The sequence below is a fragment of the Antechinus flavipes genome, chromosome 6, assembly GCF_016432865.1.
Source record: "Antechinus flavipes isolate AdamAnt ecotype Samford, QLD, Australia chromosome 6, AdamAnt_v2, whole genome shotgun sequence".
Taxonomy (NCBI): Eukaryota; Metazoa; Chordata; class Mammalia; order Dasyuromorphia; family Dasyuridae; genus Antechinus; species Antechinus flavipes.
This window is the reverse complement of record NC_067403.1, coordinates 142,209,443-142,234,259: the sequence shown is the minus strand read 5'-3', so window position 1 is coordinate 142,234,259 and position 24,817 is coordinate 142,209,443. Positions and strand designations below refer to the sequence as shown.

At 33.2% G+C, this 24,817-nt stretch overlaps 1 protein-coding gene across 3 annotated transcripts in view; it reads right to left on the bottom strand.

Annotated features, from left to right (window-relative positions):
* Positions 1–24,817, bottom strand: part of MANBA (mannosidase beta) — a 118,838-nt gene that overhangs the window by 42,821 nt on the left and 51,200 nt on the right. For all 3 annotated transcript variants that reach the window (XM_051964179.1, XM_051964178.1, XM_051964177.1), the window contains exons 8-10: positions 16,020–16,171; positions 11,654–11,771; positions 2,209–2,295 (exon numbers count right to left, since the gene is read on the bottom strand). In XM_051964179.1, the coding sequence (XP_051820139.1) occupies positions 2,209–2,295; positions 11,654–11,771; positions 16,020–16,171 (357 nt within the window). The remainder of the gene's footprint in view (positions 1–2,208; positions 2,296–11,653; positions 11,772–16,019; positions 16,172–24,817) is intronic.

Genomic DNA, 24,817 nt, shown 5'->3' with positions numbered 1-24,817 from the left:
CAGCATCTGAATGAAATCATGAAAGCAAAGAAATAAACTCCCAACAGTTAAGGGAAGAGGAAGAAAGTGATTGGGAGTGGTGGAGAGAGAATCCACTTAAGATAGAGAAAACAGTTTGAGCAAATATAAAGAAATGAGAGAGCAGAAATAGAACACAGAACATAATATAATCGAACTGGCTGGACAGAAGTAGCGTGAAATAACGGTTAGAGTCATGTAGTAGGCCTTAAATGCTAGGATCAGGAATCTACTCTTCTTTTTCATTTAATAATTGGGAATTGTGGTGTTCTTCTTTTCTCTCAAATGCAGCCAGTAAAGTACTGTCCTTTATTGTCTCTTCCAAAATAGCCCAGTTAGTTTTTGGAGAGGTCTATCTCCCTCCTTGGTTCCAAGAGCTCTTCCAGCTTCTGCCTCTAGCTCAACTCCAACTTCTGGCTTCTCAATCTCCCCAACTCTCTTGACTGAAGCTCTAAGAGCTTCTTATATATGATCTCTTAAAGGTGTGAACCCAAAGGTTGACTCTTCCTCTGAGAGAGTGGGATTGTGGGAGGTATAAACTTGTGAATCTCATACTGAATCCTGAAATCTCCCAAACTTGTGAACTAACGTGTGAGCTAATGTGTGAACTCTCAAAGGTGTAAACACAAGCATTGTTTCTATCAATTCCAGTGACTTAACATCTTGTAAGGATTCTAACAGGGAATCACTAAAACTAAAGGATTTTTAGTATGAGTTAAGTGATGTGAGTGCTATGACAGAAAAGTTATTGTTACAGCAATGTGAAGAATGGATTGGAGAAGAGAGAGAGATTGGAGACAGGAAAAGTGGCTGAATTTATTTCAAGAGTTCTAATGAATTTTACAGATAATATAAAGATGAGTAATAACAGTCAAGAAAAAAGAAGAAGATATTGAAAAATATTTTGTTAAAGTGATTATTACATTCATTTTAAAATTCTTAAGCTATAAGTTAAAAGAAGAAATCTTTGGTAATGTCACAAATTCAGATGGATTCCCTATAGTCTCCATTCAAAAAAGTAATAAGCAAGTTGACATATGCAATAGCTCTACCTTAAAGGTTACTTGTGGATATTATTCCTATTTAAAAAAAAACTTTTTTAATCTTTTTGTATCTTAAAAAAAAAAGGGCCTTTTCATTTGATTATCTGTGCATAAGTGGACTATTCATTATATTTATGCACCAATTTTGTTCATTATGTGTCAGTTTTTGCAGGGATATTTTAAAAGCCCAATTTTTAAAAAGTAAAACAATTAGCTAACACTTTGGTAATTCTGTGAAAGACATAATTATGTAATAAACTGAGATATGAGGAGCACCATGCCATAATGGGGGGCAGCTAGGTGGTATAATAGAAACCAGGGCTTGGGGAAGGAAGACTCCTCTTCCTGAGTTCAAATCTGACTTCAGACATTTACAGCTGTGTGATTCTGGGCAAATCACTTAACTTTGTCTCAGCTTCCTCATCTATAAAACAAGCTAGAGAAGGAAACAGCAAACCACTTCAGTATTTTTACCAAAAGAACCCTAAATGGAATCACAAAAAGTTGGGAAATGACTGAAAAATTACAAAAAGTTGGGAAATGACTGAAAAATTACTGAACAATTGAAAAAGTGGGTAAATAACTAATCTCAGAGTCAGGAAATTTACAAGTTACCTCTGACACATAAGCATTATCGGATTTGGGGAAATAACTTAGTTCTTCAGTGTCTAGGCCACACTCAAGATTATTAATTAAATAAAGCACTTACTGACATAAACTGACATGAAAAAGGAGTTTTCTCAAAAGGGATTCTCTATATGGAGGAGTACAAATTAAAAATAAAAAACAAAAAAACAAAAAGGCTATCTGCAATCCATTCCATCCCATAAAAATCCTTAAATTAACAGCAACTCTACATTATTTTTTTCTTAGTCCCAGAGAATAGGTGATGAAATACACTTTGTTATTCTTGACAGAGAGGTGGTTTTGTGGGTTAGAAATGTTGTATGTGCTATTAGACACAAATTATTTGTATGTTGGTTTTATTTGTTTTTCTCCATTACAACAGTGGCTTCAGTGGAAAAACAGGTTATATTAGAAAATAACTGTGGTATATAAGAAAGGCATCAATAAAACTCTTTAAAAGAATTTTTAAAGGAAGATGAAGACACACATAAAAAACTTGTATTTCACTTGGCATTCATACCTGATGAACAACTTCTGCTCTCACTGAATCAACAAAAGCCTGGTCAGTAGGATAAAGAGCACAGGCAAACATAAAGTCCTGCCATATCTACAAGGCAAAAAATGAGAGTTGGTAAATAGTGTCTTAAAAAAAAATCATTGTTAATAATATTATTATAAATATAATACAAATATATTGCTATGTTATATTACAATATATATTGTATATGGTATATATTGTATAATTGTATATTTTACAATACAATAATAGTATATTTTATAATATTGTATACTTTTACAGTATATGCAATTTAAAATATTTACAATAACAGTATATTTTACAAATCATAAAATAAAACTTATAAATTACATTTTACAATTAAATATAATTGCATATTTTACAATATTTACCAAAAAATACTTCACAAGATATAGAGTGAGATCTGCTGGTTCCAAAATATAATATATATGGTATAATACTGTATGCATAATACAACATAATATTATTACAAAAATATTATATTATTTTAATACTTTGAGATACGTAGGGATTAACTTGATATGTCTGTATCTTATACATATAAAAATAAGTCAAATTAGTAAAAAATTTATTGAGCACTTACTGGAGCATAATGATAAGCAAGCCAGTCTTGAGAGTCAATAAGACCTGGGTTCAAATCCAGCCTCAAACATTTATAAACTGTGTTAACTAGGGTACAAGTCAATTAATTTCTCTGAACCTTAATCTCCTCATTAGTAAAATGGATACAATAAGCACATGCTGCATACTTATGAAGATCAAATAAAATGTAAAATGTTTAGTAAATTGTTAATATTATACAATTGTGAATTATTTATTTTTCTTCAATTCTTCTCATCTTTTTTTTTTTTTTTTCCTGATGCTTAGTTAGAATAGCCTGAGGAAAGTTTGTTAGCTAGCCAACTAATTTTTTATATTTAGTCTGACCATTATTTCCAACTTCTCCACCAGGAAAAATGAACTCCATTTCAATCTCTTTCAGGCCACCCCAACACTCCTCGGACAGCTTCTGGTCAACCACTTTATGTTTCACAGGTTTTTCCTGGGAAGTAAACCACTCTCAGTTACATTTAGCAAATCCAATGGAATCTACCTCATATAAGTTTTTACCATTGCTTTCTGAAGGAAGAGCTACTTGTTTCAAAATCTGTAGTTTGGGGTCTTAATAAGTATACTAAAAATCTCTACTAATCTTCCTTTATGTCAAGGAAATATGAATCTTTCTACAGCCACCTTGAACTGTTTTATTGACATTGTCCATACAAGTTTTTGTTACGAAACTTTCTGAATCTGTTATCATCCATTTTACACTGTATATTGAGAATGGTGTTGCATAGATGTTAACTTGTTTAAACATGTTTAAACAGCTTAGATTTAAAGGGTTGGTTTTGGGTTTTTTTTTTTTAATATATTTCGCCACAGTCTCCTCTTTAAACTTTATAGATTTATATTTGATATATTTGCCTGGAGCTGATTAAGGTTTTTGTAAGTATAACTTTTATCCATTAGTTAATTGTGTTTGCTGGATTCAGTTCAAAGCTTTCCTTGAGATACATAATAAGAATATTATACTTATCAAATCCATATATTATTTAGATTTCATTCAATAAAGATTCCATGACATAAAAGAGCTGTTTAATCTAATTTTTCTTGGAACAATATAATTTTCTATCATCCATGGACGTGAAGTAATTAATTAAATGTTTTATTTTGATTCTTTCTTGAATTTATGAGCCATACTTAGTTCTACTCAGAGGAGATGAAGTCTAGGTAGAATCAAAAAGGGATGAAACTGTCTTTCTAAGAAATTTCATATTTTATATCAATTAGTCTTTATATTATTGACTTGATATATGGATATAAATAGACAATGATTTCCCATGTCAATAATAAATACTCTTAACATTTCCACTATATTTCACTCTGTCTTCTATATTGTAGTACAAAAATAAAACATTAATGAGGAACTACATCAAAGGCTACGTAATAATCAACAAAGATATAAATGTTATAGTGCTTTCACAAGCAGCTTGTTCAAATTTCCCAAAAGCTCCTTTCAACATACGTTTTTATTATCCTTCTATTAGTATACTGTTTCTTTTTGTAAATGTTTATGGAGCTTTTATTATTTTTAAATGATAAGATGTGACTAATTTATATAAAGTACAAAAACATATTTGAAGGATATTTCCTTCACTAGGGATATTTCCTGATAATATAGAAGCCCTGTCTTTATTTTTCTTATTGTCTTATCCAACTTGAATTTTTGTCTGAGGGGGCTTCTTTCAAATATATATAACCAGAAATCCCCAATGTGCTTGTTTGGGGGTTCTCTCTTACTACTGTCTTTTTTACGTCTCAAATCTCATTAGTAAAGTTTTTGATTGATGTTGAATGTTTTATTTTGTTCTTTGCACTGCTCTGACTCCTTTTCCTCTACTTTCTGGGCTAATGAAAGGAAACTAGAATTCCTGATATATTTTTATTTTATGCATTTTTCCATGTTTCTTGTTTCTTGGTATTCAAGTTTTTTGATGAGTGTACTAACAGTAATATGGTTTCCCACACATTTCCAATACTCTCTGGTATCTCTTCTGATATAGTTTTCTGCAAAAGCTATCTTTATGGTATTCTTTCTTTCATGAGTTTAACTTTACTTCAATGGTTCTTGCCATGGTAATGGCTGCCATGTAGATGGCAGTGTAGGGGTCCTGAAATGTTTTTACATATTCTATCAAAAATGCTGAGGATGATATTCAATTATGATGGCTATGGCCATTATCTTTTGTTACTGTTCTAGTGTTCATATTCTACTAGTCTAATTCATCCTGGCAAATTTTAAAAGAGATTTATAGAATTCTAGTCTTAAGGTAAGCCCATCTTCTTTCTCAAATCATTTGAGATATCAATGTTGAGATAAACAGATGCTGTTTAGCGTCCCTTTCATTTTAAGATATAATTCCTAGAGTCTATATCAAGAGAAGATTTCCAAACACTTCAGAATCTACAAGTTTCTCTCTTCAAAATTTACTATGATTTCAGCTCTTATTTCCAGGCATAAAGATAAAGTTATTATTATTTTTCATCATTGCCCAGCAAGTGAAGCTGTCATTTCTGATTCATTCTGATGTATCTATATCTTCTCTTCTTGTGGTATCAGAACACAAAAGATAACTATTCACTCTGCTGTCCTTTATAAGCTGACCAGCATGGTTAAGACCAGCCTACTATCCTATGGTGCCCTGCCTATAATATTTCCTAAATTCATGGAAGGAATTTCATCTTACTATAGAGGTATCACTGTAGCATTACTAGAGTTCAACTGGCTAGCATTTCAGGACCAGGCTTTCACTGCTACCATGGCAGGTCCCAAAATATAGAGTACCATTATTCTGCATACTACTCTGCCTGGTATTTCCTGATTTGTTTTCTCTTACCCTCTCCCTCTAGCACAGTAAGTAGGATTTTATGGAAAACATTATTTTATGAATTAAAAAAGAAATCAATTATAGTTCTCGCCTGCAAAGAACTCATTAAGGACCAATCTAATGGTTAAAAGCTCAATCTGTAATTATTTGAAACTGAAGCAGGAATCCCAAAAATAGAAGTTAAAAAAGAAGATGGAAGAGATTAAAAAGAACAAGAAAGGAGCAGCTAGGTGATGTAGTGGATAGAGCATCAGCCCTGAAGTCAGAAGAACCTAAGTTCAAATCTGGACTTAATATTTCCTTCGTGTGTGACCCTGGACAAGTCACTTAACCACAATTGCCTTAGCAAGGAAAAAAAAAAAAAGAAAAAGAAGGCTTCAGAATGGAAACACCAGATGGAAAAGAAGAAATCTTCCTCCATTTTATCTAATTTTCTTTATTTCCTCATCTTCTATTTTCATGATGAAGCTGAGATGGAGAACTATGTGGCTTCTCTGAGATATTAAAGGCCAAGATCTTGCAGAAACAAAAGTTATTCATTTCTTTGTTTAAATTGGGAAAAGATTTTATGACACAAAACCTACAAAATTCAAAATACGCAAATCCTTGTCTACTTTAACATTTTATATTTTTATCATTATTCAACTCAAGCTAACTCAGGCTTAGTCAAGTCCCACACAAATGGAAAATGACTTCAGAGATTTAAAAAATCCCAATAATTAAATCTGGTCCAACAAATTTAACAATATCAAATTTTACTAGTTTCTAGCTCTTCATTAATTCTATCCTTCTGAATACTTTTAAATTTGACATATAAGAAAAGTCATTTCATTTGCTCTCCCTTGAGTTTAACAAATCTTTCATAACCCCCTCTGAGAAGACCATTATTTCCTACAAATTAAAACAACTTTGAGGTACCATTTCACACCTCTCCTATTGGCTAAGATGACAGGAAAAGATAATAATAAATTTTGGAGAGATATGGGAAAATTGGGACACTAGTGCATTAATGGTAGAATTATAAAATGATCCAACCATTCTGGAGAGCAATCTAGAACTATGCCCAAAGGGCTATAAAACTGTGCACACCCTTTGACCCAACAGTGTCATTACTGAGTCAGTATTCCAAGAAAATCATAAAGGAGGGAAAAGGACCCACATGTGCAAAAATGTTGGTAACAGTTCTTTTTGTGGTAGTAAAGAATTGGAAAATGAGCAAATGCCTATCAATTGGGGAATGGCTGAACAAGTTGTGGTATATGAAGATAATGGCATATCATTGTTCTATAAAAACTGATGAATAAGCTGATTATAGAAAGGCCTGGAAAGATTTAGATGAACTGATGCTGAACTAAACTAAAATAAATTGATGCAGAACCAGGAATACACAGTAATACACAGTACACAGTAATAGCAAGAATATGTGATGATCAACTATAAATGATTTTGTTTTTCTCAGTGGTTCAGTGAACTAAAGCACTCCCAATACACTCTAGACAGAAAATGTCATCTGCATCCAGAAAAAGAGTTAAGGAGACTGAATGTAAATCAATACATGCTATGTTCACTTCTTTTTTATGTTTTTTTTTTTTTATCTCTCCCATGGTTTTTCCCTTTTGCTCTTTTTCTCTCCCAACAATGATTTATAAACTAATATGATAAAAACAAATTTAAAAAAAAGAAAAAACCATCATTTCCTCATTTCTCCTTCTCACTCAAAGCATCAAGAGAGGAAGGGTAAATATCTTCCTTATTTCCTGCTATTTCTTCACCATCACCCCTCAGTGACATTTTATGTTTCAAACCCTATGCAACTTGGCATATACCACCTCTCTCTAAGCTAGATGATGTCATCTACCAATATCATCAATCTCATATCTTTTCCAATACCTTTAATACCTGGTCAATGTTTTTTCTACCACATGCTTTGCCAATGAGTTTCAGTACTTCAAAATATTCCTTTCACAACTTCACCAGACAAATTACCTAATATCCTGTGTTCCAACAAACTCTTTTTTCATCATTCATTAATTTACACACTGGTACAATCACATCTCAGATCTCACCAACTGTGACACTTAGATTTTCTCTAAGATCTGGAATTCTGAAATTTCAGTTTTTGTCCAAACCTCCACTTCTTATCTGCCTCATTCATATCAGATTTAGTCTTGGTCCTTCCTGTGACCTCTAGTCCCCCAACTACTAGATATTTTCCCACTACATCCCCAAGCACACTTAACCCAATGATTTGCTAAATTGGCTCAAAAGCAACAATCCTAAACAATGTTCAAGTTGATGATTTTCCTTCTGCTCTTCAATGTCAATGCCTTATATTTGCTAACATTTTATAGGTTTGATTTGCAAAGCCGACACTCAAGCAATTTTTTCACTGATGGATATATTGCTTTCAGTTAACATATTTGCCACTACTGTGTAAACAATGAAAGAATCCTTGATTATGGCTTATGAAAGATCTGAACAACTATGTCTCCTATAGGTATAATTAAAGGAAATATAAGCTCCCTAAGGGAGGAGAAAATTTCATTTTGTCTTTGTATTTCCAGTGCTTATTTTGTGCCAGGAACTCAATGGATAATTTTTGTTTCTTGAATTAACTGAGATAAATACCTTTTATCTTTCATCATTTTTTAAGAAAAAATAAAGATCTTTCTCAAGCTCTTTAATTCAAGAATAAACTTAGTATATATTCCTGTGGAATATACAATTTAACACATTTAAACACTAATGTGTAATTTGGTATTTTTTCTCCTTTACCCACAAGGATGTACAATACCAGAACATCCTAACCGTTTTTTATGTCATGGATCCCTTTGCAATCCAGTGAAATCTATGCACCCCTTGTCAGAATGATGTTTTTAAATACAAAAAATAAAATGTAAAGGATGACAAAGGAGAGTACAGTTATCAAAACAAGTTCACAGATGCTAGGTAAAGACCTCCTGCCCTAAATGCTAAATTGTATTCCATTTTCCTCTTCTGCCTTGACAATCTTAACTACTCTCACAATTTCAGTTATCACTCATGTTGATGATTTTAAACCCAGTTTCTCCCAAGAGCCAAAGACCCTACATTTCCAAATACCTGTGCACATCTACACCTGGAACTCAAGAAACTCAAATCAGTCTTAACCCCTAAAGCTGCCTCTCCTCCCAGTTTCCCATAGTGATTAGTTGCCAAATTCAATGGATTCTGCTGCCCTAATCGCCCTCATATCATCCCCTTCACTCCATTCACACAGTAGTTCAGGCTGTCAAATCATCAATTCCTATAACACTTTCATGCAGTTGATACACAGATATATAACTCCAAATTTGGCACATCCTCTCACTGTTAGTCTGTGTTAACAACTGTCTATTGGCATTTCCATTTAATGTTTACAGTCTCTCGTAATCTAGTGCCAACCTACCTTTCCAGACCTGTGACATAATTACTCCCCTTCACAAACCTCACATTCCATCTAAATTGGTCTTCTGTTCTTCATCCATGACATTTCATCTCCCAAGATCTCTGTGCACAATCTCCCCCACACCAGACATGCAGTACCTCTCTCTCTCTGATGTTAAAATGTCTTACTTCCTTCAAAGCTTAAATTATGTTCTAACTACTTCCTGTATAAATTTTTCTTGATTTTTCCTATGCCTCCTTATTTTCTTAAATTTCCTTTTAATTACTTTGCATTTACTTAAGTGAATCTGTTATTTTCCTTGACAGAATGTAAACACTTGGAGGGCAAGGACTGGGATTTTTTTTGATTTCTTTGTAACCTAAGCCACTCCATAGAATCAAGTATATAACATGTCTACTGAAAAAATGAATGGATTCCAATAGTCCACTAACTTCCAATATCTTACCTTGTCAAGCTGTCCTTCAGAAAGCTACCAAATACATACATTTAAATATGTTATATTACAATTTTTAAAAAAAAGTGTTAGCATCCCTCTGCCTAGTAGATGGTCACCAACCCTGAATTGTACTCACCCCTACCCCATACACTCATTTAAGTATGTCTTCTATGCATAAAACATATTTCTTCCTCAATTTCACTTGTTACAACCCTTCCCTTTAATTAAGGTCCAGCTCAGATAATACTTTCTCTATAAAGGGCTTCCTTAAAAATAAAAGATATGAGAAGACACTTCTTCCAATTCTTCTGGGAAGATCCATAGTTATAAAATACTGAATATGATGATAGGTTTTTTTTTGATGTTTTAACTGATTTTGCTTATTTCCCCCTCTCCTGCCTTTTTCTTCAAAAAAAGAAACTTTGTTACATAATAGCTCTCTGAGAAAGGAAAGACAAAAGAGAAAGAGAAGGATAAAGGAGGAAATAGAGACAATGCAAACAAAATACATCAATAAACATTTATTTTTTAAAATAGAGGCTTAAAAAAGCTTTCCTGACTTCCTCAACTCAAAGTGAACTCCCAGATTTTTTTATCGCATTCTGGACCTCCTATGTTTAGTCACATTCTAGTTTAGCTTATCCTTATATCTGGACATGTCATGGACTTTTTATTTGATTGTAGTCTCTGTAAAGGCTGGTATCATTTTCTATTGTTGTGTTTTCACATCCACTAGTATTGTTTTTCTTTTCTTTTTTTTTTAATTCTCTCTTCCTTCCTTCCCTCTCCTACCCTCTTTCTTTCTGTGTCTGTCTGTCTGTCTCTCTCTCTCTTTCTGTTTCTCTGTCTCTGTTTCTCTCTATCTCTGGATGTTTTTTCTGTCTGTCCGTCTCTCTTTCTCTTTTTCTTTCTTCCTTCCTTTCACTTGCTCTTGCAAGGGCTGAGTCATCATTTCTTTGGTATAGTATTACATGCTGTTGATGCAACTCTTTATTAATACAGATTAATGGCTGTTCTCTGATTCCCTAAAGTCTTAAAGAACTCTCCAGTAAGGAAGTGGATCATACAGCCAGTAGATGTCTAAGGCAGCATTTGAATGACTCTGCCAGTTCTCTATTCATAATCTACTACCACTGAATTGACTTATAGAGGACTAGAGTTAAATAAATATTTGGTTGGCCCAGGTTGCCTGGGCTTAGTTCTAACTCAGGGGACCAGAGCTCCAATACCACCTGCTCCAATACCACCTCAAACATTACTTTTGTGATTTTGGTTGAAACTTGTACTCTTCCCGGGGCCTATCTCTGTGTTATATCCTCTTTACAGGAGTTTTTCCTCTAAGAACTCCAGGCCACAGTGGTCTCTTTCCTCTCAAATCCCTCATGTACCACTCCAGCTGTATTTTAATTTATCCTATCCTATTCCCTAATTTTATTTTTTTAGATATTTTGCAAGTGACCAAAATAGCAATGAACAATTGTGTTGTAAATTTAAAGTAGACTGTAAATCAATGTAGATTGTAGGAGATGTGGCATAATAATATCCCCAAACATATGAACAACCAGTAAAGGAGCTGGACAAGTGATACAGCAACGATAAAGTACTGAATTATAGAATATTCAAACAGACATATTTCAGAAATATTGACATCAACTAGCTAAATAGAACTTAGATTTTTATCCTCTATTATAATAACAAATTAGTAAAGGAGAAAGAAAGGAGAGAAGAAATTTTCCAGTTTAATTCTGGGTACCCAGAAGTCGTTCTTATAGAGAACATTTGTTCAAGTTCATTGGTGGTTGATCTAAAAGCCTAAAGCAAAACCATTTGCTTATGGGCTTGGGTATATGTACCTTGCCATTCTAACTAGATTGTAAATTCTTTGTATTATAGTTAGGTATTATGTCTTATGCCTATTTATTTTCTATCTATGGCCTGTCCTAGTTACAAAGTAGATATTCAACAAATACTTTGGGATTGAGAGATTTCTGAAGTTCATTTCTAATAGCAAAAATCTTTTTCTGAACACATTTTAAAATAAGAACTTTACAAAAATGACTAATAAAATCACAATAGAAATTTGTATAGAATTGAAAAACACAAAAGGACAAACACAAAATATATATATATATGTACCATTAGTCCCAGTTCATCACAGATTTCATAGAATTCATCTTGCTCATAAACACCCCCTCCCCAAACTCGTAGAGTATTCATGTTAGCATCCACAACAGATTGCAAAAGAAGTCGTAATCTATGGCAAAACAGAAAATTAAATATAAGTAATTCTGAAACCTACAAATATGAAACATAATAAATATACAATATGAAAAAATTGAAAAAGCACAACAAATTAAGTAAGTCCTATAATTATTCAAAAGTTAATCTGTAAAAAAAAAAAAATGAGAACAAAAAAAAACTAATAATAAGGGATGAAATTAAAACAACTCTGAGATTTTACCTAGAACTCATCAGATTAATACAGAAAAAAAATGTTGCATCTTGGAGGGGTTGTAAGAAGAGAGAAACACTTCACATCAATGGTGGAGCTGTTCATGGAATTTTGCAAAATATGGAAGTATAGTAGAAAAGTCACAAAAACGTACCTGACCTTTGATCTAGATATAATGATTTAAGTCATATATCCTAAGAGGGTCAAAGACAGTGGGAAAAATCTCAGTAAGCCAAAATATTGACAGTAGTACTTTTCAAAATAGCAAAATAACTGCAAACATATTGGGTACCTTCTGATTAAAGAGTTATGTAAACCAAAATATGATATATGAATCTAATGTAACATTACTATACCATAAAAAAATGAACATGAATAATTCAGAGAAACAGGGGAATATCTGTGTAATCTGATGTTGAGCAAAATAAAGAGAAAGTAACAAGAAAGCAGTTTACATGATGATCACAATAAGGTAAATGAAAATTTTTATCAGTGCAGGTTCCAGGAATGACTTCAGAGAAACACTAACTCTTAAAGAGTTAGTATAATTTATGTGGAAAATGAGGCAAACACTGACAGAGCCAATGTTTTGCTATTCTGAGGTTTAACTATACTTTCTATGATTTCATTAGGAAGTGACAGAAATGGGTTTTTTAAGCACTTGTTTAATAACAAGTTTAATAACTTGTAAAAGAAAAGAAATAAAAGAATAACTAGGTATTCCACTGATGGACATAATTTATCCTGTGGAAGACCGGAGTAAAAAGTAAATATCTTCTGATATGAAAATGAGAACACTGTAGAATGAATGAATAACTAGACTTCAAGTAACCTTCCAAATAAAAAATAAAAACAAAAATTCAAATCTTGGCAGAGGCATATAATACATTTATGCCTGCACTACAAAGAAGTCTTACACTTATAATGCATGAATAAAAAGTAGTTATTAAAAGTTTACTACATGCCAGGCACTGTGCTAGGTGTTATGGATGGAAAAAGAAAAAGAGAGGTGATCTCTGTTCTCCAGGAAATTATACATTAATTAGAGGAGGCAACACATAAAAGAAAGCTTAGCTACAGGGTTTATAAAAAGAACTGGGAAGTCCTAAGAGTACAGCAGTGAAGTGGATGGCAGGGTCCAAGAGTCCTTAACTGCATCAGTAGGTTAGATGACAGTGCCAGGGATCTCTAAGGAATAGAAGCAAGAAATATCATGGGCCTGGGGATCCTTTATCTCATTGGATGGAAAATAATTAGTAACTCCCATATCATCTAAGTCTTGTGATCAGTCAAGCAACTCAGATGGATTCTGGGTGGACCATTGCAGGGAGGAACCTGGCTATAGAATATATTCCCAATGTGCTGAAATATCAATTGAAAGGAAACATAGTATAAGTTAGCAGATAAATCCAAAACTCTGACATGAGGACTTATCTCTTTATTAGCCTTCCTAAAGTATCTGTCTTTAATGAGTTTCTACTCTATCTTGTCTTCTTTCAACCTACCACATAACCAATCATACCAAGAAAGAGGCCCATCCAGTTAATTTGGGAATATCTCCCATAAATCTACAAGAGATAGCTCAGGAATGGATCTAGACACCTTGTTGGAAAGCTGATCTGGGGAGAAACAATTATTGAGGAAGAAAAAAATTAAGTAATCTTTGTAGAAAGTTTCTCTGACAAAAATCTCATACATATGACATATAAGGAACTAATTCCAAATTTTTAAGTACAAAAGCCTCTCTCTAACAAATAAATGGTGAAAAGATATAAATAAGTGGTTTTCCAAAGAAAAAATATAAATGAAAACATATTTTAAATCATTCAATGTTGAAAGTTAAATTTTAAAAATTCAGGTTCCATTTCAGGAATACATATGATTGGCAAAAATAATCCAAAAAAGGACAAAGGGGCAACAAAAACAAGTATACTTTAGTACTGCTGATAAAGCTATGAACTGTCCCAGTCATTCTGAAAAGCAATGTCATACACAAAAAGTCACTAAACTATACATAGGTTTTCACTCAGCAATACCAACCACTACTAAACCTATATCCCAAAGAAATCAAAAGAAGAAAAGGTCTCTTTAATTCAAAAATATATATATAATTCATTAAGTATGAGAACCATGACAAGAGAAGTCTTTTCTATTTATACCTCCAGTGCTTTGCATATAAAAAGTGCTTAACAAATGCTTCACTCATTCAATTCATAACAGCTATTTTTGTTATAGAAAGACCTAGAAACCAAGGGGTTTCTATCAGCTGAGGACTGGATGAACAAGATATGCCAATTGAAATATTACTGTACTCTAAGAAATAATAAAAGGGATCATGGGAAGACTTATGTGAATTGGTTCATAGCAAAGTGAGCAGAATCGAGAGAATTATTTGACTGACAATATTATAAAGATAAATAACTATAGAAGACTAAGAAATTGACCAATGTAATAACCAAGTAAGATTCCAAGGGAATGATGATGAAACATGCTACCCACCTCCTAACAAAAAAGGAATGGACCCATGTTACTGAGTGAGACACTCATTTTTGGACACAGCCAATATGGAAACTTGTTTTACTTGACTACATAAAATTATTACAAAGATTTTATTTTTCTCTTTTTCTCAATCTGGGGGATGGGAAGGAAGAGAGAAGCTAGGGATATGGCTGTCACCTAAAGAGAAAAAAAAACAAAAAGAAAAAATGGTCATTAAACTTGTTTTTGAAATACACAGAAAGAATGCCAGAAGAAATAACACATAACAAGCAGGACATTTTTGAAAGTAACATACTGAATTTATTATACATTTTAAAAGGAAGGCAAGTCACATATAACAGAAATTCCCAATTTCACATACAACCCTTTCTATTCTATATGGTATAAGAAACCATGTACTCTAGTTGAAGTTTGTCAAAAAAATTAAAAATAAATAAATAAATAAATAAAGGTTCAGGACAGGAGAGAAAATGAGGAAAGCTGAACTGGGACAGAAACTCATATGCTCTTCTTTGCACAGGTAACTATTTCCATTCATGAAAATCTATCAAAAGAAGAAAAAAAGCTTCCTGACCATGACGCCTTAAGAGCTTGATCTATTATGGAAATGATAAAATAGAAATATATTTTAATAACAATAGAGGAAGTTACTGTGAAGCATCTGATAAATACCAACCACAAGGATACTAACCAAATGATATGTTGCATTTCAAAGTCATGTTTGACTAAGAAAAAATATCTCAATATTATAATGAGCATATTCATTTTAATGTAACAGAAACTTTGGAGAGAACCTGTTCCATAATTTCAACTAAATGTGTCTCTCTCTCTCTCTCTCTCTCTCTCTCTCTCTCTCTCTCTCTCTCTCTTTCTCTCTCTCTTTCTCATTTATTTTTGGTGAGGCAATTGGGGTTAAGTGACTTGACCAGAATAACACATCTAGTAAGTAGTTAAGTATCTGAGGCCAGATTTGAACTCAGGTCCTCCTAACTTCAAGACTAGTGCTCTATATATCTCACCATCTAGCTGCCCCTACAACAAATGTTTCTAACTCCATATTTTTTTTTTAAAGCTAATGAACTCAATGTAATTTACCTACAAGTTTTTTTCATCAATTTAAAAAAATAATTTAATTTCCATTTTCAAGGTCAAAGTACAAGACAAGCCTCATTCAGAAAATAGAGGGAAGATTTATTCCAAAACTAATTTTTAAATCATTTTAAAAATAACAAAATGCACAGAGAATTTTTGACTATTTAGAAACCAGTTTTTCAAATTGTGGATTAGCACAGAGGGCAATGTTCTCTAAAATAGCTAAATATATAAGCAAATGGCTAAAGAAATTATGGAATTTTCTCTAGAAAGAAAATTGCTATGATTCACCTCACTGGGATGGTTTAAATGTGTGCCTAAAGACAAGGTTTATTATGTTTCAAAGTATCAGTTCCTTGTACTGTTATCCTAGCATAGTAGTATGAATAAATGATGGACTCTTAAAGACAATTTATATCACATTGAAAAACGAACAATAGACAATGAATTCTAACTTACAAGTCTGAGGTTACTCTATCCTGGAAGGAATCTGCTGGAATCCAGTTAGATCCTTTGATAAATATGGGAAGTCCATTAATTTTGAAGTAGAAACTTAAGCCAGAGGACCCAGCTATTGGAGCCTCTATAAGTTCTACTGTCCGGAAATAAACCTATTGTGGAAAGAAAAAAGAGAGAGAAAATTAATGGAATCACTGCTTACAAGCAAAAAAAATCCCATTCCACTTCAACATTCAATAATTAACACACATGAGTCCATTTTCACATTCCTGCTGCTCACTTGGGGCATTTCTGCCTGAACATCCCTTCCCCATAAACACTGGCTGATCAGGCAGGGAGGCTATGGTCATGGACCGTGGCAAGACTCAGCAGTACAGGCTCAAACTAATACTGAGGATTAGAATCTGTGCGATCTTGGACAAGGCTTAGAGATGCCTCAGTTTCTCATTTGTAAAATGAGATAATTTCGATAACTTCTAAGGACCAGAGCTTAAATTTGAGCTGAAAAGCTCTAAATTAATAATTATTTGAAAGTATTTATCTTGAAATACTTAAAAATTAAAAAAATTCAAACTCTTGATATAACCCATGAGTTCTCTCTTTAGAAGGCAGTAGAAAGAGAGCTCGAAGACTTGGGTTCGATTCCTACCTTTGATAATGACCCTCTGAGTAACCCTGGACCAGTCATTACTTTTCTACCCCTCTCTACACAGGCTTTAGTTTCTTCATGTAAAATGAGGAGGTTGGACTACATGGATACTATAACAATGGAGAGATATTTCTATGCTACCTTTTATATCATAGATTTGAGTAAGCAGTTATATTCAGATATGTTTGAATGAAATTTTTATAATGAAAAGCAAAGCTATCTTTATATCTATATCTAATCTATATATCAATATCTATATATATTCACACACACACACATCTTCTCACTTGTAATGTTTAGGCCTCAAGATTATTTGTTTAAAGATTTAATTTCAACTAATCTTTATATTATTCTTGATGATGAAAAACATCTCACACTCAAGATACGTTTTCCATAGGGAGAAATCAGGATAGGACTTTGTAGTCTTGGACAAGGCTCTCTGACCCTTAGTCTTATATATTATCTTCAACCACTCTTCCTCCTGGACAGTCTGTCTTCACTATCATGATACTCCTGCCTTTCCTCCTATGTGTCTGACTATTCCTTCTCAAGACTCTGAAGAATCTTCATCTTTGTCAAACTCACTCACTAGGAGTATAAGGCTTGGGTTACCTTCTCTTTTTCCTATCTATCTCATCAGTGCTCATGGGTTCAATTATCATCACTATGCCAACAAATTCCAGACCTATTATTTATTCAACCTTTCTCTACCTTGAATTCCAGTTTCAAAGTCACAGATTTATTTTGCGCATTTTGAACTAAATGTCCCATAAAATGCTTCAAATTCAACCAATCTAAAACAGAATTCATGCCCATATACCAAGATCAATTCCAAATAGATATGTGATTTAGATATAAAAGATGACATAGATACATAATGAACTGTCAAGTTTCTAATAAGAGTGATTCCATAGTAGAAAACAGATCAACATAAGTTTTCAAAGTAAAAAATCCATATTACCAATAGCCACATGAAAAAATGTTCTGTCTGAATCATTAATAATTAGAGAAATGCAAATTGGAAAAACTCTTGATATACTATTATCATACTTATCAGATTGTCAAAGATAACAAAAATGAAAAATTATCAATGTTAGAAAAGCTATGCGAAATTGAACACATTAATGGAACTATGAATTGGCCTCATCATTCTCAAAATTTAGAAACCATATCCCCAAAGCCACTCAACTGTGCAGTCTTTGACCCAGTAATGTCAATACTAGGCCTATAGCTGAAAGAGATCAGAGGGAAAGGATTCAAAAAGATCTCTAAGTAGTCCTTTTTGTAGTTGCAAAGAAGGAAAAACCAAGGGGATATTCATCAATTTGGGAATGACTAATAAAATTGTGGTATATAAATGTTATAGAATGTGATTATTCTGTATGAAATTATTCAACATTTCAGAGAAACTCATGGGGAACTGAATGAACTGATATAGTGAACAGAATCAAGAGAATAATTTATACAACACTATAAAGACAAATTATTTTTAAAGATCTAAGAATTATGATCATGCAACGATCAAACATGATTTCAGAGACTGATAATCTATACCAATAAACTCCTGACAAAGATGGAATTATTTTAGTTCAATTATGTATATTTGTTAGAAAAGTTTTGTTCTCATTCTCTGTTTCTCCTTCTGTTTCTCTCTCTCTCTCTCTCTTTCTCTCTCTCTCTCTCTCTCTCTCTCTCTCTCTCTCTCTCTCTCTCTCTCTCTCTCTCATCTATTTTCTTAACTGAAGAGATGAAAAGTAGAGAAAGTTAATGTTTTGAATTAAATTCAAAATAAAATAAAATTTCAAATACAGAATAAAATCTATTCCCCAAACCCTCTCCCTTCTACTGTTACTCAAGGTATGTAAAGACTGTAACATTTGTCCTTCTTGACTTCTAATTTGAGCTTTACTGTTCCTTTAATATACATGCCTGTTATGATTCTTACAAAGTACTAAGACAGTAGAATTGATCCGATCCTACAAAGAGATGTTATAGGCCAGAACTTGAAACAAGGTACTAAATGGAATTTAGGAGACAGTGTTTAAATCTAATTTAGCATTGATTTAATCCTAATAATAATAATGATTTCCTAGTGGTGTAATGATTGGAGTATACTGAGCGTGAAGCATATAAGCAAGAAGCTCTCAGGGCCAAAGAGCACTCTGGGAGATTGAGAAGCCAGGATCCAGTTGGGCTGAACGAAGGAAGACAGAGAAGAGGTAGCAGATTGTCTTGTGGAGAACACTGAAACCAAGATCCGGAAGGCCTCCAGAAAACTAGCCCATGAGAAGGAAAGAGAAAATAAAGGATCTAGACTTTAACAGCTGGCTGCATTTGAGGTGATTATTGAACAGAACTGAAACTAAACCTGCCTCCAGACGCTTCCCAAGAAACCTGCTCGTGGAGAATGATTATAATTTAGAGAAGAGAACACCACACATGCCCTTTTCTCCACACACAAATGCCACTCTCTCAAAGGCCTTCATCACTTCATCTACACTATTATAAGATTCTTCTAATTAGTCTCCCTGCTTCAATTCAATTCCTACTTCAATCCTCTTCTACTCCACTGCCAAAGAGAACTTCTCAACATGCATGTTTAAGGCATATCATTCTCCTAACTCAATAAACTTCTCAATCAAATATAAAAATCAAATATATTACTTTCCAAAAAAAATGCCCTTTGGGGCATTTAAAGTGCTTCTTATTTATCCTAAGCTCTATTCCTCCCCCTTCCCAAATTCTCTGCATTTTATAATCATCTACTTATGGGCAACAATCTACCCTCCAACTCAGAGTGCCTTAGCTTCGAAGCTTTTCTGATTTCCCACAAGATTTGGCTCAAAGATCATTTTTTTTCCTGATACACATACATTTACTAAAAACTGAGGCATTTGTCCTTTTCTAGTACCCATGGCCCCCATTATCTTTTTAAGATCACTCATAATGGGCTCAGCAATGATACCCACCAATCCTTTCAGTACTAAAGGAATGGAGTTCTTATGGGTCAGCTGACTGAAACTCATCAAAGGTATACAGAAATTCTCTTCCTGTCTGCTGTTTATTGTGGGTTTCAACTCCCCATTATTAGTCATTTCTATTCTGTCTTTTCAGGTCTGAAGATCATAATCATTAACAGAGAAAACAGAAACAAACACATAGAATAATGGAAAGATGGAGAAAAATGCTATCATTTGTTATTACTGAAGCATTTAATAATTAATTTCAAGAAATAAATTATTAATCAATAAGCATTTATTTAATGCCTATTTTGTCGTACACTGTGCTAAATGCTAAAGATATAAAAAAGTCAAAAGCACTATGTAATTATAAATTATTGTTAACTATTTCTGTTTATATAGATGTATGTTTTCTCTTTTTTGCAATCTACTATGTAATTTCACCTTTATGAGATTCTTCTAATGCTTTTGAAAGTGGGGTATCTTAAGAGAAACAGATTAAAGAGAGATCAATGTGATTTGGGCAAGCCTTTGAAAGGATCATGGGACAATAGTGTTTTCAGCTGGAAGAGCCTTTAGATTTCATCTCATCTACCTTCTCTCCCCATTTCACAAATAAAAAAACTGAGGACCAGAGGTCACAATAGACTTACCCCATGACAACCAGTAATATCTATGAGAACCAGGACTTGAACCCAAAGGTTTCTAGCAGAAGATCAATTTTATCTGTTTAAGTGACTACTATTGGAATAAATTCTTTTTTTTTTTTTTAATGTACTCTGCTTTTTGTTTTCATTTTATAGGAGAGTTCATCCCATTCATATTCATATTCACAGTTATGATTACCAGCTGTCTATTATCCTCCAGCCTATTTTTGCACCTGTATATATTTTTATTTCCTTTTCCACCCTGTCCTTGGTAGTGTTTTTTTACCCACCCCCAACTATATCTCCTATCACCTCTCCCCCCTCTCTCTTAGTATTTTTTAACCCATCCCACCCACTATCTTATCTTCTATCACCCCTTCCCCCCTTCTCTTACCTTTTCCCCTAGCATCAACATCATTTTTTTGTAAGAAGTTTTTCAGATTATCTATTTATCTGAATGTGCTGTTCCCCATTAGAAAGTAAGGATAAGAGCTATTTTTGCCTTTCTTTTATATCTCCCTGTACTTTGCACATTGTTTGGCATATATTTGGCATCTGACTAAATGACTAACTAGAAAGCCCCAACTCCAAACTTGTCTGCTAGTTCTGGAAAAATGGAGCAAATAAAAGAGAATTCAGCTGATTCTGAGAACTTGCATGAGTAAAACATCACATGTAAAACACAGACTTACACACACACACACACACACACACACACACCCAAAAAAATAACTTTTAGTTTTAAAAGTTTTTAGGAAAAGGAGCCAATGACTGTGTCCTGCAACAAGAATTTTATCTTACTAGTCTAAATCCCTAAGAAGCATTAAGAGGCCCTTCAACAGGACTTCGTGGAAAAAGTTATTCCAGTTACCCATTTCTGCCCTCTGGGCACATGGGGCTAAAGCTGGTGAGCCTTGATTAGCATGTGGCCCTCCTAGTCTCCCCTGATATTTACAAAAGATAACATCAAAGTCATCTGCTACAACAGGTACTTTACTTGGCATAAAATAATGTGCTGTGAAAGGAGCTTAGCAAAGAGTCAGGAGCAAGGCCAAAGCAGGCTCCATACTGAAAATAGTGTGTTTTTCTATGAGGCCAAAGTTGTTTTTCTTTAAATAATCCAAACAAAACCTTCAAGTTAGAGCCTACAGATAATGAAATACAGAGACTGGTTGCCAGATGAGCTGATAAAGGGCATAATACACAGGAATGCCAACTTTGATGTTTTACCTTCTCCAATATTGTTGTTTTCTTCTTTGGAGAAGGCATTTTAAGATTCATTAAGTCAGGCTTCATTAAAGTTTTATTTATTTATTTAAACGGAATTGCTTAGTAAAAAGTGCAGATCTGGTCAGCTTAATACTGTCTTTCAGGAAGGAGTTACAAGTGTCTTTACAGAAGGGCTTAATAAGAGGAATCTTGCCTGGCCAAGTAAATTCACCATATGCCTCAGATTTCTCTCTCTTGTACCACTCACTTCATCAGACCAGATGGATGATGTAAAATCAGGATGCAATGAATCCTGATTCATCAACTAAAGGCTGTTTCTCAGCTGTCTGTAATCAGATATTTTAAAAAGCAAGGCCATGTGATTATGGTTTCTCAAAAGAGTTGTTTTTTATTTGAAAACTCGCCTTTATGACCAACATTGAATGCTCTCCTCATTTCAACTTCAAACATCAAAAAAAATCTCCTGCTGAATATTACCATAGATTTTTGTCTACAATCCCACCTTCTAAATTCATTCCCAAATAGCAATAAATCAATCAGCATGCATTTCCTAAGCACCTCCTATGAGGTCACTGTCACTGTGCTGAGAATTCACAATGAATGCAATAAACTCTACCCAAGAGAAAAACGTACACTCCATAATAGAGGAAACTCAAACAAACAGCAATTAATTAACTTTCCCACAGTTAGCACCTGAGGCTAGATTTAAATTCAGGTCTTCCTGATCCCAGGTCAAACACACTCACACACACACACACACAAACACACACGTATCAAAAAGAAAACAGAAATTTTCTTTTCTTAACATCTATGAACATCATTTTATCACTTCTGGATTAAGAAAGTTACATTATATTGCCACATTTTTTCTTTCATAATAGCTTATTATTTTCAAAATACATGCAAAGATAACTTTCAACATTCATCTTTGCAAAACCTTGTGTTCTAATTTTCTCCCTACCTTCCCGTAATCCCCTTCTCTAGACAGCAAGTAATTCAATATAGGTTAAATAATATATAAATATGTATGCACACAGATGCACACGGGCACACACACACACACACATATATGTATATACAGATACACATATTCAAATATGTGGTATACCCCTAGGATATATAGATATAAATATATGTTTATGTATGGATATATTTGTATTGCATAGATATATATTCATGCACACATGTTTTTTGGGTTTTTTTGCTTTTTTTTGCTTACAGAATTTTGCAACATATTATTGCTTACAGAAGGAATTGGATATTGAGACTTATTGTTTCAATGGAAAGATAAAGGGGAAAGGGAAAGATATGCCCAACTAAATTCAGAATTCCAGAGAAAAACAAAGAGAGATAAAGTTTTCTTAAAAGATCAATACAAAGAAATAGAAGAAAACGAGAATGGGAAAGACAAGAGACTTCTTCAAAAAAAATCAGAGATATCGAAGTCTTATTCAAAAATGAGTACAATAAAAGACCACAACAGTAAAGATTTAACAAAAGTAGAAGAGATTAAGAACAGGTAGCAAGACTATTAAAAAAAATTATACAAAAAAAAAAATCTTACCATTACAATAACCATAATGGTGTGATTACTGATTTAGAACCAGACATCATGGAGAATGCAGCCAAGTAGACCACAGGAAGTTTTGCTAACAATAAGGCTAGTAGAGGTGAAGGAATTCCAGACAATCTATTTAAAACCCTAAAATATGATTGAGTGATACACTCAATATACCAATAAATTTGAAAAATTCAATAAGTGGCCAATGGATTGGAAAAAATCAGTTTATGGCACAATTCTAAAGAAAGGCAATGCCAAAGAATATTCCAAAATATCAGAATCACTGTGTTCCTTTTCCAAGCCAACAAGGTTATGTTTAAAATTCTGAAAACTATGTGGCAGCCCTTTTGTAGTGGCAAGAAACTGGAAAATGAGTGGATGACTATCAGTTGGAGAATGGCTGAATAACTTATGGTATATGAATGTTATGAAATATTATTGTTCTATAAGAAACGATCAGCAGGATGATTTCAGAGAAGTCTGGAGAGATATACATGAACTGATGCCAAGTGAAATAAGAAGAACCAGGAGATCATTGTATACTGCAACAACAAGATTATACGATAATCAATTCTGATGGATGTGGCTCTTTTCAACAATGAGATGATCCAGGCCTGTTTCAAGGATCTTGTGATAAAGAGAGCCATTTACACCCACAGAAAGGACTGTGGGAATTGAATATGGATCTATTTTCAATTTTTTGTTGTAGCTTGTATTTTATTTTCTTCTCATTTTTTCCCTTTTTAATTTGATTTTTCTTATACAACAAAATAATTATATAAATATGCATACATATGTTGGATTTAATATATATTTTTGCCATGTTTAACATATATTGGATTACTTGACATATAAGGGAGGGGATGGGAGAAAGGAAGGAAAATTGGAATACAAGGTTTTGCAAGAGTTAATGTTGAAAAAATCATCCATGAATATGTTTTGAAAATAAAAAGCTTTAATAAAAAAAGGGAAAAAAATCTGCCAACTAGATTTCAATAATACACAAATTGAAAATTATGAGAAGAGCAGGCTGGTTTTGAAAGAGGTAGAGAAACTAGAGGCCAAATTGCCAACATTCACTAGATTATGGAGAAAGCAAGGGAGTTATAGAAAAAACAAACAATAAAAACAAAAAATATCTACTTCTAATTCACACTACTTAAAACCTTTGTCTTGTAAGGATCACTACAAAATGCAGCAAGCCCTGAAACAGATGGGAATGCCAGACCATCTTACTTGTATCCTGAAGAACTTATATGTGGAGCAAGACACAAATGTTAAAACTAAACATGGAAAAATTGATTGGTTCAATATTGGAAAAGGAGTATGAAAAGGCTATCATTTTATATAACTTATATGCAGATACATAATAAGAAATGCCAAACTAGATGAATCAAAAACTAGAACTAAAGTTGCTGGGAGAAATCTCAACAATCTCAGATATGCAGACAATGACCCTCTAATGACAGAAAGTTAAGAGAATTCCTCAAAAAGCCTCAAAAAGCGTGAAGGAGCTTGCATGAAGTCAAGCATCAAAAAACTAAGATCTTCTCAACTTTTCCAATCACTTACTGGCAAACAGAGGGAGAAAGAAGAAAAGGAAGCAATGTCAGATTTTTCTATTCTTGGGATCAAAGATGACTGCAGAGGGCAACTATAAGCATAAAATTAAAATACAAAAAACTTTTTTTTAAAATCTGTGTCTTGGACAGAAAGCTATGGCAAATGTAAATAACATACTAAAAAGCAGA